The 16521-nt window shown below is 36.9% G+C and overlaps 1 protein-coding gene across 4 annotated transcripts in view; it reads right to left on the reverse strand.

Annotated features, from left to right (window-relative positions):
- Positions 1–16521, reverse strand: part of HLCS (holocarboxylase synthetase) — a 123525-nt gene that overhangs the window by 12224 nt on the left and 94780 nt on the right. For all 4 annotated transcript variants that reach the window (XM_051644197.1, XM_051644199.1, XM_051644201.1 and 1 more), the window contains one exon: positions 736–803. In XM_051644197.1, coding sequence (XP_051500157.1) covers positions 736–803 — 68 coding nt within the window. The remainder of the gene's footprint in view (positions 1–735; positions 804–16521) is intronic.

A 16521-nucleotide genomic window follows, 5' to 3' on the forward strand; every position in this document is an offset into this window, starting at 1 on the left:
CTCCTGGTGCCTGGTGACATACACATTTAAAAAAATACTGCTTTGCTGAAGTGAAGAAGTATTTGTAAAGATGCTCTGTGTGCATCTAGAAATCCATCCACATTGTGAAGCAACTGGACACGACAGATCTGTACTGAAAGCCAAGTAACCATCTCCATGTAGATCTGTGCTCAGAAGAGCTTACTAGGCTGACCACGGTTTTCTTCTAATAAAATGAATGCGGCTTTGAAATCAGTGCTAGCACCTTCCTGGGAAAGAGACAGAACTTGCTTGTATTTTATCTTCAAAAGATTGTGAAAGCCCACATGAGAGTTCAGGCAGGTCCTGCAGACTGAGGAAAACTATCTCAGAGGAAAACTCTATCTCAGAGCAATTCAAGACCCAGTCTTGTTCCAGTTAAGTCAAAAAGGAGTTCTGATTTGGAGGTCTTACTTGTATTACACTAAATGTAGTGATGGCAGTTTCCAAGACTGGGGAGACTTTTTGGCAGAAACTAGAAGACCACTAAATCATTTCTGCAAAAGCCACCAAACATCCTGAAAATGTTTATTTTGGTCTCTACTAAGTCAGGTTTTGAGTTTGAATCCACAGCTCAGCGGGAGGAGAAGAGGACACGATTATTCTATAGACTATAATATAAAAAATACCCATAATGTATCTATAAGGCAGCTAGGTGACATTAAAATGTCCTATTTCATACTTTAACACATTTATTAGCACTAGATGCAAACTTACCTTTTCCTTGTGTTTGTCGAACAGCAATTGCTATTAAACCCATCTCCTCAGGCAACTCGAACATTAACCTGCCAATTAGGAAAAAAAAACCCCATGCTTATCAGCTGGAACACTAAGCTACATTCATGAAAATCTAGGCTTAAATACCAGGTAATATTTTATGTTAACATTGCAGCACCATTTATCCATTTTCAGTTAACATTTATTCATGACCAGAAAGCATTAGAATATTAAAAAAAGATTAACTGAAAAATAATAATGTAAAACACAACTATATCTATTAGTCTGGAAAAAGTTATACCCATGGTTCATTTAAGGTGCCTTCTGATAACATAAGTTTTGTATTTCTTCATGTTTTCTTGAAGTACTTATTTTTTTGCATGTCACTATCTTCAGTAAGTGACAACTAGCGATTCTAGACATTTGTTTCTACTTAAAGCAAATTTTTGTTCATACTAAAGAATATAAGAGCAGCAGTTTCTGATTATTTAGAAAACCAATATGGTGGCAATAAAGCAGTTTAAAAGATACACTATCCCTTGAGAACTAATTATGATTTAACTACAGTAAATAAATCTACACCTTCTGAGAACTCTAGAGAACACTGGCTTATTTTAGGCTTGTGTTCTGCCTTTAAAATAGTTTCACTTAAAAGAATACTAGCTTTCCTCTAGGGAAAAGTAGAAAGTGCACTTTAACACCACCAAATGAGTCAATGCTAGACTTTAAAAAAGAAGGAAAAAACCCTACTGTGAGAATTTAGTTCAAGCCACTTTAAAACAGATCTCAACTGTACTATGATATGATCCTCCTCCATTTCACATTTTCAGGATGAGTTATTTAACAAATAAAACAGATATTCAAAAAGTTGCCAGCAAGGTAAGCCCAGAAAGCCATGTACAGCCTACAAATCTACTTCTAACACGGGCATGTTGTTCACTACTATGAAAGTAATCTTGTCTTGGAGATAAGTGCAGTCCAAATCAGCAGAGTACCATTTAAAATTATTTCCTCTGAATTTCCAGATATATATGAAAGGCATTCCAAGTTCTGCAATCAAGCAAGTATCCAAGGGCAGCAGGGACCACATGCAAGCAGAAGCATTGTCCCCAGACACGTCTTTAGGTAGGTGACCAGCTAAGGAACTATCCATTCCTCCTTCTTCACAGGATGAAAAACCAAGCTTCAGTAACTCTTGGGGCAAAATGCAAGTAGGATCCCAAGGTTTCAGAGTATCTTTCAAATGGCTGACTTATTTTCATGATGACAAAAAATGGGAGATTACTGGAGGGCCCAAGCGAATTCTGGACCACAAATGCCTTTCCTAATTGTAAATACTTGAAGCAATACTGATAGAAGCCATCACAGGCTTCATAAAGTTTTCCCACGCTATTCCCGAATCAGTGAGACACTGACAAGGAGCAATAGCCAGAACATCCCTTTGCAGGTCCCCTTCCAGTTCACATGAAATACAGCTCAATAATTCTTTTTTTTGGATCCTATTTCACACTGAGACCAGGCTCACCTATCTACTTCCAGCCTTTAACATTAAAAATATACTTCTTATGCTGGGACCTAGGGGAAAATCCTCTGTAGCTCATGAGTCTTCAGCCCTGCTGTTTGGGAACAGCATGATTTCAGTTACAACACCAAGTTCCTGGTTTGCAGCATGAAAATCTAATTTAAATTTGGAAGTACAGTTAGGAAGAGATTACAGGCTTTGTCAAAATACACTGATTTCTGTTACTTCTCCATTCACCTAATTTTTTAAATAGGCAAAAAAAAAAGGTCATGTACTGCCATGATGGGAGGAAAATGATCGGAGCAGGAAAAGAAGTTAATTATGAATCCAAAACACAGGCTTTTAGAACAAAGAGATACGATTAACAGAACATATGAACGTAGCTATTAGAGGCTTGGCAGCAGGTAACAACATATTAAATGCAGAGACCCAGTTTGTACTTTCATGAGCCATGAAGAAATTTTTTAATGGACACAACATGGGGAAGTTGTTAATACCCAGACTGATACAGCAAGAGACAGATAGATTTATTTTTACTGCTTCCTGAGATTGTGCTGGAATTGCCATGAAGCCTATGATAATAAAAAACTCCACACAACTGCCCACCCAGACTTCAGAGCTTTGTAAATTGTGTGTGTTTCTTAGTTTTATTTCTGTAAGAAGCAACTTGGATTTTCCTTACCAGAAAGAGTAACCGTACGTGCACTTTTTTACATATTGACTTCCCTTCTTTTCTTTCAACTTAATGAATTGCAGATTGAACGATTTCACTTTTCTGCAGAGTGACTTAATCCCAGTGCTTACCACGTTCTCCCCAAAAATGTTTTCCTTCAAGAAATTCTCTTTTTTTTTTGCACCCTTTAACTAAGTCACTCTACATATTGAGTCAAAACACAACGCTGAGAAGAGTACGGAAACATGAAAGATCTGAAGACAAATTTAGCCATCAGGAAGAATATCAAATGGCATCTATATGATTGTAGGAGATGATAGTAAAGTTTTATATAAGTTTTTCTTTTCCACTTTGAACATTTTTGGGGTATTTTCCAAAACATGAGCAAGGCACTTTTGGTATTTAAGACTACTAAATAATCTGAAATATGAAAGAGAGAGATTCTAGCACATTTTTTTATACAAATAGCCGCCCTCCCCCCTGTAGTGCATACTAAAGAATGCTGTCAAGAGTAATAAAACACACTTAATTGTTTTAGAGAAATTTCAAGTTTAAGGAGGACTCTGTCTTCATGGCTAGTCAACGCAATGACTTTTCTTCCAACATGAATGTAAAATGGGAACTGAAACCACAAAATCTATGTTTGAATAATGTTAGTGGCCTGACAACTATAAATTTCATTGATGTTGTGGGTTTAAGGTTGAAACTCTCATTAATGCATCCTGCTGTGTTACAGTATTGCAGAGGTATTACGACAGGCAGCATTACATTCCAGATGTTAAAATACCTGGGCACAAGAGGGTAAGTAAAGAACAGATTTCTGCCTTCACTTCAAGTTCCTTGTCTGAAAATTTCACTCTCAAATAGCTTGTTTGTAGAGTATTATAAAAGCGACATTAAAAACCCTCTCAATTTTTAGTCAAATGCAAAGGAATATGCCTTTTGACCAGTCTCTTGTATTATTTTGGACAAAAAGATGCCCTGAACCTTTACTTTACTACTCCACATCCACGGTTTCTGTCCATTACATCCAAATTGAAAATGAGCAGCATGGCTACTAATATCTTTCCTAAACTCTCCTCCATTGCTTTCCATCTCCTTTTCATAATCCTCAGCTGGATGACGGTGTGTTGGATTCGAAGCTCTGTATGCTGAATGACTGCCCTAGGGCCTGCTGGCTAAGCAGAACAGGTAACTTTCCAGTTGCGCGGCAGCCTCCTTGCTGGCAACACTGATCTGAGTCTCTCTCTCCTACCTGGAGATCTCTTGAGAAGTCTTGACCCATGTAAGTCCATGAGAGCAGATGGAATGCACCTGAGAGTGCTGAGAGAGCTGGCTGATGGCACATGAAGGCTGTTTTCTATCATCATGGTCATGGAGATCAGGGGAAGTCCCAGATAAATGGAGAAGGGCAAATGTTGCAAACATCTTCAAGATGGTCTTTCACAAAACTCTTGTATCCGTGTTCGGCCATTGTAGTCTAGGTGGATGCACTACCAGACGAGCAAAAAGTATCTAGATTCTGGGATTGAAAAGTAATGGCTTGTATCCTACCTGTAGGCCGGATACAACTGCTGTTTCTCAGGAGTTTATCCTGAGACGTCTCCTATTTAATATCTTAATATATTTACCAATGACCTGCAGGAGGAAAAAGCATGCACAATAATCAAGTGTGTGACTAATGCTAAACTAAAAGGATAACTAAGCTCAGAGAGGCTGTGGAGTGTCTCTGTCCTTGGAGGTTTTCAAGATCTGACTGGAAAAAGCTTTGAGTAAGCTGTTTTGAATTTATTGTCGACTCTGCTTAAAAGAAGGAGGTTAGACCAGAGACCTGCAGGGATCCCTTCCAATCTGAGTGATTCTGTGACTTCAGGAAAGGTACAGAAACTTGGTGTCTCTGCTGTTCCTAGCTGTCCTTTAAGTTAGGTTGAAATAAATCAGAAACAAGCCATTAGCTAGTAATTACTAAATTAGCAATTTAGACCAAATTCTGTTCACTGGAATTTCCTATCCCAAGTTGGTTCCCAGATTAAAGTAACTTTCACATTCTATTTAGTCTAAATATTTAATTTTATCTATCTTCCACTTTCCATGCAATATTTTACATAGAACCAGGTGCTATACACAGGATCCCAAAAGAACAACTCCCAAAGCTGAGACATGTAGAACACCTAAACTGTTAATCCTATTGAGATTTATTTAAACAATAGGGATCTTAATGCTCTGCACTGTTACAATTTTGCCTATATCCAGGAGGCAATAAATGTGCCAGAATACACTATTACATGAATGCACTCTTGTGTTCTATTGCAAAAATTCATAGCTTCTTTCACGTTATATTGGGTTTTCCTATAGCAATGTTAGTACAGAAAGGACCATGTAGTGTCAAATTCTCTTTAAACTCCTTAGATACACCAAAGTTCTACATCCGTAAGAGAAAGTGTTAAGGGATTACAGTGTCCCAGACTTGTGGAAAACTGAAAAAGCACTGGAATCTTGGACTGCTAGTTTCCTGTATCTTCCTTCAATAAATACTAGAAAGAGAAGTTTGTCCTACACTAGTCATGACATTTTCAGCAAGGAATAATCTATTGATGCTGTGAACGACATAGGTTAGCAACTTATATATACTTTGGCTAAGCTGGTTAATCTCTAAGAGTAGTGCAGTAATAACAATATAATTTCAACAAAACTGCAGTATATAGGAAGAACCTAAGTAGGGCAAAGTCATGTGAGTTATTTTTCAGCTGGATCAATGCTCTAATCTGGCTCACCATAAATGAACACTGCTGTTGGCAAAAGGGAAGCAACAGTAAACGAGGCCAGTGGATAGAAAGGAAGACTAAACCACCTCTTTCTTACCACCCATGTACTTATGCTTGATTTAAATTATGGCCTCAGAATAGTGCATGCTTTGCTTGTGGAGTTGCTTTGAGAATCAGGCCTGCTGAACAGGCAGGGTAAAACTCTACCATTAAATGCTCATTTTTTCTGCTCACTGCATTTTTCAGCTGGTAATTTTCTTGTCTCTCTATTTTTATACCAGTTACTTTATAATTACTCCTTTGTATATGTTTATAGGCTTTTCCTCTTAAAAAAAGAAAAAGAAAATTTTAAAACACAGTACCATACAGCCAAAGGTGTCAGGAAACATACCCAAATAAGAAAGGACTCCAAAAAATTGGTTTGCCAACAAAATGCCAGTAAAATTTGAAACCTGGGTTCAGACACACTGGTAATGTTCCAAAACCGAAAACTTAAAGAACTTCTTTATTCAGTAAATCAGCTTCTCTGTGAATATCATCAAGACCACAAAGTTACAGTAAAGGAGGGAGTTTCCAAGAGAGATGTGAGGAGAGTTTAGGAGTTTAAGTTGTTTCAATTTTTAATTTTAAAAGCAAAAACCTCTACTGTTTTGAACAATTTAGTAAAATTTATTTTCCTATAATAACTACAATTTTCAATTAATGACTTTTCTTTATTTGAAAAAGCTAACTGAAAAGTTAACACAGGACAAATGGAAATGAGACAGATTTCATTAAAAAAATGAACTCCAGTGCCAAAATTTAAGAAACAGAATAGTTACTGGAACACAGTGAAATATATTTATCATAACATGTTAAGAATAGAATCGTCAGAGTGAAATAAAAAGTTATAAACATATTGATCAAAACCAGATCTAACCACTCTTGTCCAAAGCAAAGCACACTATAGATGCTACAAAAAATTTAAACCACATAGATCAAGTGCAGCCTGTAGTGATGTAGCTTTTAAAAGTAATTTAATCACATTTCATTAGAGAAGAGTGTACAAGTTTGGTCACTGTCTGAGAGGGAAACCTTAGAGTACCACCGTTCAGCAGGGCAAGAAACAACAGCATAGCAGTAAGGTGGTAAAAGTATTTTAAATCAGCATTGGATTCACTAACATGTAGTATGAGGCATCACAAACACTAGGATCCCACAAGTAACCCATTATGATTCTGAATTCATACAATATTACTTCAAGTCACCTCTCAGAAAAAATTGCAAACTGGGAACTTTTTGCATACACAGTCATTTTAACTTGACAGTCTAGCCAATTTCTAGTCAGGGTAATTACATTTCCTTATGAAAATTTCTCTGCAATTTACTAAGACAGCACTTCATTTCCTGCCTTAAATCATACAGGGTGTTAAATAGTTGCCATGTTCTACCAGAGAAGTGATGAAGTTATTCCCAAGTAGCCACTCAAACAGTTGGGGTTAGTGTAGAACAAAAGACACTGGACATATCACATAAAGTAAAGCGAGCATGAAAAAGAATTCTATGTGAACAGAAACTTAGCTGCCCTCCCCAGATCTTTCACGGAGGTTTCCATTGCAAACTGTGAAAAATTTAAGCATTTCAACAAAAAGAATCCATTCCTTGCTTAGTAACAGCAGCAGACCTAAAAAATTAGCAGTAACACTTATTTTCCTTAGATTAATAAACATTCCTTTATGCTTTTACTACAGAAAGTTTCATCAAAACCAATTATACTTAAATACAATTAATTTATAGCTAAGAGAATACTCTAATAGCCTTTGAATTGTCCTCTATGGTTTGCTTTTTTTCTTTTATTTTATGCATGCAACATACAGTGTGCTCCAAATTTAGGCCCTGGTGATTTATAATAATGGCAATGTTGTTGTTGCTACCTAAGGATGTAGCCAATTTTTAGTTTTCCTAATCCAATGCTAAGTGAAAAATACATTTTTTTTCTTCCTCTTTCTAAAGGTATACTCAAACTACATTATAACAAGAGGCAGCATATTTAACAGTGCTTGACATTTCTTGTGGTCTGTAGATTAGATTTTACCTCTGAGGGATCTGTTGGTTAGTTTAACTTTCTTTCTGAAAAATATTTGAATTGTGAAAAACAAATAACTAAAATTTTAGGCAAATTTCGTTGACACTGTTTTCCTTGGCTAAAAGCATCTGAGTCTCAATTTAAAAATTTCCATGTGCCCGTCTCACCATATCATTTCAGAATACACACAGAACTTACTTTTAAGTTCAAATGTTTGTTCATAATCTTGTTTCTGTGGTGTGGGGAACACTGTACAATGCATGTTCCAAGCACCGTCATGACGATGGTAATTTGACATGTTACTTGGCATTTATCAAATCTTCATAATTTTGCCCAATTGTTTCAACTATTATAAAATAACTATGGCTTCATAAACTGGCAGGCAAAGCATGACTATTTTACTTGCATGTCTTTTTTTTTCCCTGAAATAAGAAATCCTTTAAAAAAGTATTACTAACATTTTTTTGCTATGAAAAGACAAAAGCATTATACTCGTCCTATGTAAATAAGCACACAATTTAATTGCAAAACTCTCATAGACAAAAATATCAGATGTTTTCTTCTTTATTAAAAAAAAAAAACCAAAAAACTAGATGTGTAGCATTTAGAAATTTCTTAAATATAACATAAAAGGTTAATACAAAGGGAAAAATGTAACTCAAACCCGGAGAAAGGGAAAGAGAGCCAACTGCATCCTGGTCTGCATCAAAAGAAGTGTGGCCAGCAGGGCCAGGGAGGTGATTCTGCCCCTCTACTCTGCTCTAGTGAGTCCACACCTGGAGTGCTGTGCACAGTTCTGGAAAGATACAGAACTGTTGCAGAGGATCCAGAAAAAAGCCTCAAAGATGATCAAAGGGCTGGAGCACCTCTGCTATGAAGACAGGCTGAGGGAGTTGGGGCTGTTCAGCCTAGAGAAGAGAAGGCTCCAGGGAGACCTTACAGCAGCCTTCCAGTACTTAAAGGGGGCCTACAGGAAATCTGGGGAGGGGCTTTTCACCAGAGAAGATAGTGATAGGACAAGGGGTAATGGTTTTAAACAGAGAGAGGAGATTTAGGTTAGATATTAGGAAGAAATTCTTCACTATAAGGGTGGTGAGGAACTGGAATGGGTTGGCCAGGGAGGTTGTTGATGCCCCGTCCCTGGAGGTTTTTAAGGCCAGGTTGGACAAGGTTTTGTGCAACGTGATGTAGTGGTAGGGTTCCCTGCTCATGGCAGGGAGGTTGGAACTTGATGATCTTTAAGGTCCCTTCCAACCTTAATGATTCTATGATTCTACAAAAAAGGTATTTTTTTTTTGTTTGTTTAAAGAAAATGTATTCCAGCAAGAACCACTTTTTAAAGACAATCTTAGAAAATGGCAATTTAGCTCTAAAATTTTAGCAAACATTTGAAATATTTTGTTGAGCAATTAAAGTTCAGAACATTAATTTTTAAAAGGCATCACTAGACCTCATCACATGCTTTCCACAGACATAATATTTCATAGAAAATAGATTCAGAAAAGCTACTATTCTCTAAGAGAAGGAAGAATTGATTTGTCCAAAACAAGGTAATTTTTTATTTAAAACACTTAACAATGTTTTTTGAGCATTTTCAGCCTAGTCAAACATGTAAGTTGCCTCAAATATATGGTAATGCTAAATTTTTGAATGATTTAAACTTTGACATTTATCTACCATGATACTACAAACAGGCTTTCACATGCCTCGGTTTCCCACTGAAGCCTCAGGTTCTCATTAAGGAGCTCCATTTGCCATCCAGCTCATGGCTGCTCTTTGTTAATCCATGTGATGCTTCCCAGAGGATGCACTTTTGGCCAAGAAGTCTGGCCTACCAGCCAGAGCAGCAACATGGGCTAGCCTAAGTACGACTTTCACAAGGCATAAAAGTCCTATATGCACTTCTAATTCACTGTTGAGCTGACTTGAAATGAAGCATAAACCTGGGTTATAAATCCTGAATATTACATCTCAACATTCCTAAATAGAAATTCCCTGCAATTTCTTGTTCCTGTGTGAAGAAAGAACTCATAGTACTTCAGGGTTTTTTTTTCTGATTTCAAGTTGCAGATGTTAAAGATAGCAATCCAGAAAAATTACTGCTTTTTAAAAATTATGAATCAAAAAAGCAATGAGCACAATAGCTGAACTCAGTTGGCTCTGTAGTCATGTGTCTAATAATTAAAACACAAAAATGCTCTCATGAAGTACTGGAGTCTTATACTAGCTGCTCCCTCTCAGTGCCAACAGAAACCACAAGATTTCTAAATTCAGTATTAAAGCATACAGCACTTTTCTCATGCAAGAGCCAACATCCAAAAACATATAAATAAAGAACAGAAAAGTTCTGTTTCCAAATATGTTGCTAAATATTTTTAAAACCCCTACTATTAGACTGTGTCAACTTGAAGGCAGACTCCAATAGTTAATTTCATGGGTGATTAAGAAGGGATTTCAAAATAAGGAAGTTACTTTATGCTGGCCACGGCATCCTCTGTAGACTCCAGAAACAGAGTCAACATAAAACGTAGCTGATATTCAAATCCTGAAACAGTGGATTCTCTTTGTCAGAGTGGGTAGGAGAAAATCTAAAAGTCCCCGTGTAGCCAAGTTTCTTCAAATTCCTCTACTGTAAGAAAAGCAGCAACTTCTTACTTCAGTAAAATTCAGAGGAATGCCCAGTTTAAGACAATAGAATACCTACAAATACCTCTTACCAGGACATGTGGGCAAATGGGTAAAGCCCTGAACTAGAGAGAGCTAACAGCCAAGTGAAGAGGGCTGCACAATCATCCTGAATCCTTTATCTGGATCAAGAAACCATCTGGTCCCCAGGTAAATCTATACTTGGATCGTGGCATCTTGCCACTTTTCTGAGCAACAACCACTGATGTGCACACAGTGCATGATGAAGGCTGAATATACGAAGTATCACCAAAGAAAAACATGTCTTTGATTCTTGCATTACCTGAGTAAACTGCGGAACGACTTGCAAATACTGACAAATAGAACATGTCAAATTCCAACTGTATATCATTATAAAGACTATTTCAACTTTATTGTATGAAAACCAAAGAAAACTGCAGGAGGGCTCACCCCTGCCATTTCTTCCTCTCCCCATCTCTGCTGCAGCATCACTCTGCTGTAGTATCTCAACAGCCAGGATCTGGTCACAAGTCCTGCTGTCCATTACTACCTCTCAGTTGGATGTGTTTGGTGGCACGTCATTCTTGCATTTGCCTGTCAGTACTCATAAAGCAATAGTTGAAATCTGTTATCAACAATTTTGGAACCTCCTGATAGACCTCTGAGTCTTTCTTCACCTCATTCTTTTGAGCATTTTTTAACTGTAAAAGTGAAAGCAAAATACAGGCATAAAAGAGAAACTTTCTCATTCAGCTTTATTGATACATTTCTACCAAACAGGTGTTCAGTAGATCCTGACACTTGAATTGAGTTGTACTAAAGCTTAGTCAGATGTGAAGCCTTAGCAGAGGTGTTGTGGGCTAGTAAGTGAATGAGCAGAACCATTCGGATCCCATGCAATAGAAGCAAGCATCAAAGGGAAGGAGGAAGACTGGAAGGATTAGTTATATGATACCAGGACTCTTAGCAGCACTTAACACTAAGCAAGTCGAAACTGTGAAACAGACATAGTGGTATTTTATTCTAAATTAAACGGTTTGATCCAAGATTAGGGTGGTCTGTAGTAAAGAATTCCTTTGGCTCTGGAGAAGGAGGAAAATGAATTGGGAAGAATGTCTTAAATGGGAAGTATCACCACAGATGTACATTCAGTACCACGCAAAACTGCTGAGAAGTAGTCAGAAATTAATAAAATGAATAAATATGTATAAGAAAAAAAATACCAGCAGCTAGCATATTTGTGCAAAGTAAAAATCCACCCCACCAGCAGAAGGCTCTCTCCCAGCACTCAGATTTGTACTCATGACAAAATGAGCCACAGCTGCAAGGAAGCAAGCTGAAACCCTGCTCTAACAACAGGTCAATGCTGACAGCTACAGTATAAGATGCCATTTTACAGCAGTCACAGAGGGTTGGAAGGAGCCTCAGGAGCTATGTAAGTCTTTATCCCTTCCTCTTCTATGTCTGGCAAAACTTTCTCTAGACTATTCATAAAAACTTGCAACAATGGAGAAATGACAGCTTACTTAAGTGAACAACCTTTCTTTAGCAATTTTAAAGGGGAAATTACTGAATCTACACTTCTGCATTAAAATGTTGTCTCATATTCACTGAAAATGTAGAAATGCTTATTCATTTTCTTCCCATAAGGGACCATTGATTGAGGAAAGGTTTATTTCCACCAGCCTTGTCCTCTTTTGATGAGAGAAACAGTAGTTTTATATCCCACTCTCCCCATCTAGAGGAGTCACGTTTCCTAGACTCTGAACTATTCCCTTTTCTCTGCTTTGTATTGTGCCCAGCAAATCCACACCTTTTTGAAGCCTGGTGCTGAAAACTGGACGAATAACTCCAGTTAAGCACTCCCAGTGTTGAGTAGCACTGGAAATACTCTGTACATTTCATGTGTAGCACATTTTTAAACACTTCTGTATGAATTTCAATCTCAATCCTCACCTCATTTCTTAAAACGGTATGACTTTTAAAAAACTAGATTCAATTGCTGATTCAAACTTCCTACAACCTTATAGCTCCACCTTATAGAGGTTAGTTTTTGACAAGCACACCCTCAATTCTGTCATCCAAATCACAAATTAAAAAGACTGAGTTGTGCTGAAGCATCGGCAGATATGAAGCCTCAGCAGTCTGCCCTAGTAAGTTAATCAGCAGAACCACTGAAGCCATGGGCACTGTAAGTATGAACATTGCTTAAATGAAATCAGAAAAACACAAAGAATCTTCTCAGATGAGTACATCTGAGAATGAAAATATTATCTATGATACTGAAGCTACAAGAAGGGAGATCAATAACCGTAATCTTCAACAACCCTTTAGATGCCTTCAACCATGCCCAAAGCAGATTAAATAAAACCAACTACAAATACAGTAGAAATGGAAACAAGCAAGTCAATTAAATGGGTCTTTGAGCTATAGTTATAACAGGTGCCTTAGCTGTAGCAACTTAAAATCCTTTACTCCAAGAAAAAGTAAAAACCAAATGCATAACTGGTATATTGGTCCAGATAAAGGGATTTGAGGGAACTAATTTTCACTCTCTCTTGAGTGCTAGTGGTAAACATATTACTCCTAGGCAAAGCATTTGGATTTTGGGAAAAGTCAGAGCTATTTCCCAAGCTCAAGCAGCTCTAATGCAACAGGCTACCCTATTCTGTAAATTATAATGAATTCTGGATAAAACAAAATCCAACATGTCATAACTCACTTTAAGAGTTGGAAGATCTTTGGTAATGTACAACATTTCAGCTGTGATATTAAGGAATTAAGCGTGTATAAGGAGAAAGATCACTGAAGAAAAAAAATATCACCTTTTCCTTTCTCCACTAACTAAATTTTAACAAGAAATTGCTCACAGAATTATTAAAGTTGCAGTTGTAGTTGTCAAGTGTTTGCAGCTGTCTGTCTCCTCCACCTTTCACAATATATTTATTGTTGAATACAACTGAGATGGACTAAAGTGAGGAAATACTTTTCCTTTCAGGTGTTGCTTGGTTGTTGTTTTTTTCAAGTGGCTTTTTCAACAAATTCTCCATAAATGTAACTTTTCAACCATGGACGTAAGACTAACAGAACACTATATTCCTATTCATCCAGAATAAACCTGTAAAATTCAGCTTCCTATCACTGCTGTTTTCTTTTATGGGATAACATCTCTACTGCAGCAGGTACAGGATCCTTGAATTTACTTTTGAGATGCTTTTCACTATCATTCAGTCCAACATCCCATATTCATCCTGTCCCTGTAGGTATTTTTCTCATTCACAATCCGTAAGTTTTGCATCAGGAACCGTAAATTTGTGTTGGTATAACTTCTAGTCTCTGAGCCATCACTAGGGTTGTTCAATCATTCAACAGGAGAAATTCAAATGGGGCTGGAGTTTACATACTCTAGGTTTACAACACCAAGTAAAGGTAATATACAAGGCTCAGAGAGTAGTGGTACATCCTTTATCTTGGCAGTGCATTCCCCAGAAGGAAATTATTCTGACATGCAACATTCCCATAGTATTAGCAGAACAGACAGAAAGAACTGACTTTTGAGACCAGTAAATGAATTTACTAGCACCCAAAATATGGGTTCTTATAATGAACATGTTCAGATCATAAACATACAGGTTTTCAGGAATTCTAGGAGCACCTCCCATGCCTAGAGACTAAACTGTTTCAGGTGTCAAGTTGCAGAAGTGTTACATTAATTCCACGGCTCTGCATCAGAACGTAAGCAGGGCCTGAAGTTTACTAACAGGCAGATACATGCTAAGGGCTCAACTCGGTCGGAATACTTTTACATATCAGATACTCTAATGCAGCAAGAAATGGAACGTTCATTCCAAAGTCAAATACAGACATGATCAAATACACCTCTGTCAATACACAGGGCAATACACAGGTGGGTTTTTTTTTTGTTCTACAGATCTTGAAAGCTGAGACTTCCAGAAATGCAAGCCAAATACAACAAAAAAAGGAGAATAATTCAGAAACTGAAAGTATGAGGCACGTATTTACAGTGTGACATTATCTGGAAATTCTCAGTGGTTTACAATAAGAAAAGATGAAAAGATGGGTTTTTTTAATAAACCAAAACCTTCACATCTAAAGCAGCAACTGAATGGTTGGGTATTTTCAAGACAGATTTGCTTATTGCCTATTACTGTGATTATATTTTAAAATTAATTATGCATATGACTATCCATTTTTAAAAGTTTGTATTAAGAATTTTAAACAGTAAAAAAAAATTATCCCCTCAAATTACATATTTAAAGCAATAAAACATATTATCTATTCCAATATCAGATAAAGCAAGGTGGCTTCCAAAATAATTTAACACATTTTCAAATTCTCCACTTTAAATGTTTTTTTAAAACCCTACTGTCAAAACCATTTATTGGAAGTTAACAAAAAATACATCTTTGATTATCTATCACACTCTATCCTTCCCCTGGCATGAACATTTATTTTTGTTATTGAAGAGTTCTTATAATTGAATTTCCTTGCACTCATTAGCTTTTAGGATACTCCCCCAAATAAGAGATGACTGAATTTTAGCAAGAAGATCATAAAATATAAAAGATGACAGCAGAAGAATCATTTATTTATCCATCAACTGAGCAAAACTCACTATAACTTAAGCAGTTCTTTCCAGGTGGAACAGACACTGTGAGGACTACTAAGTCCAAACAATACTTGTAATATCCTGTATTTGTACATAAACACACAAAAATTAACTCATTCTAGCAACTGAAAAGAATGTTTGCAGTCGAAATTAAGTTACTCCCTTTATCCCCCTCCTTTTCTTGCCAGTGCTCATGCACATCAATAAAATTCCACAGGCCTTCTCTAGTGTAAAAATGTTGATAATGCAGTTAAACAGCATTCAACGTAAATTGAAGGACTTGAAAGGAGCAATACATAATTATAGATGTGCCTTCCCATATGAATGCAAAGTTATTTGCATGGCTGACTAACATCTCTGGACTGTATTTTGATGGTTTTGGTTGTCTTGCAACTCAGTGAAAACATTATCTGCAAGGCAGCCTGCCATGAGGCCTCATGAAATGCAGCTGTTCGCATGGCTGCCTCTTTCCCAGACAAACTGAGATTAAGTTTCTGCTGCCACAAAAGCTCTGCAGTCCTGATGAGCATTCTTCTATCCCAGTGTTAGGGCTGTGTATTGGGCTTTCATATGAGGATGGCATGGGTATGGTAGAGTTCAGTTTAAACATCACTTACAGAAGCAAAGGAAATAATAAATATTTATTATTGTTGTTGTTGCTGTTGTCATCATCATTATTATTATTATTACTATTATTATTATCACAGAAAAGAAACAAGAAACTGAATAGAGCAAACTATCAGTATCAGCCCACACATGGTAAGAAAAACTGTATGTCACTCAAAGTGGGAGGGAAATAACAGTGGAATTTGGTCAAAACCTCCCTCTTCTAATAGTTTTGAATATTCAAGATTGCATGCAAGCAATGTTCAAAACTTTGTTTTCAATCTACTATTACTAGATAAAATCAATTTGACTTGTCTAGACAGTCAGCACTTGCTATTCAATCCTACTTTGACAGCATTGGATCTTCCCATAAACAATTTTTCACGTATGCCTTTGTAGGATCCAAAGCAAAATCATAATTTTTGTGGTTCTGTTCCCCCATGTTAGTATGCATTTAATCACTATTCATCTACAGTGTTTCTAAGAGATCCTGGAAAGCTAAACAGTAACTATTAGCAAAGCATTTCAAAAACCACAGATGGATGATGCTATAAAATCACAAAATGCATACTATTGCAGTCTCTGAAAAGTGAAACAGTTAGTGACTTAGATACATTGAGCACTACTGTTCTACTACTCTATTATTCTCCATAAGTAATGCAACCAAAAGCTTTGCATGTCCACCAAAGTCCCTCATGTGGAGCAAGCTGAAGGATGTGCTTTGCTTGGGCTCTGAAGGGATGACTTTGTACAGGTAGTGAAGGCCTGTGCAGACTATTTCTAAACCCTCAGGTTACTCAGAGCAGTAAGGTAACTAACACATTTATCACATACCTCATGGTTGGGGATGAAAGAACTTGGGGAATCAAGAATGACTTC

This window comes from Apus apus, chromosome 1 (genome assembly GCF_020740795.1).
Source record: "Apus apus isolate bApuApu2 chromosome 1, bApuApu2.pri.cur, whole genome shotgun sequence".
NCBI classification, from domain to species: Eukaryota; Metazoa; Chordata; class Aves; order Apodiformes; family Apodidae; genus Apus; species Apus apus.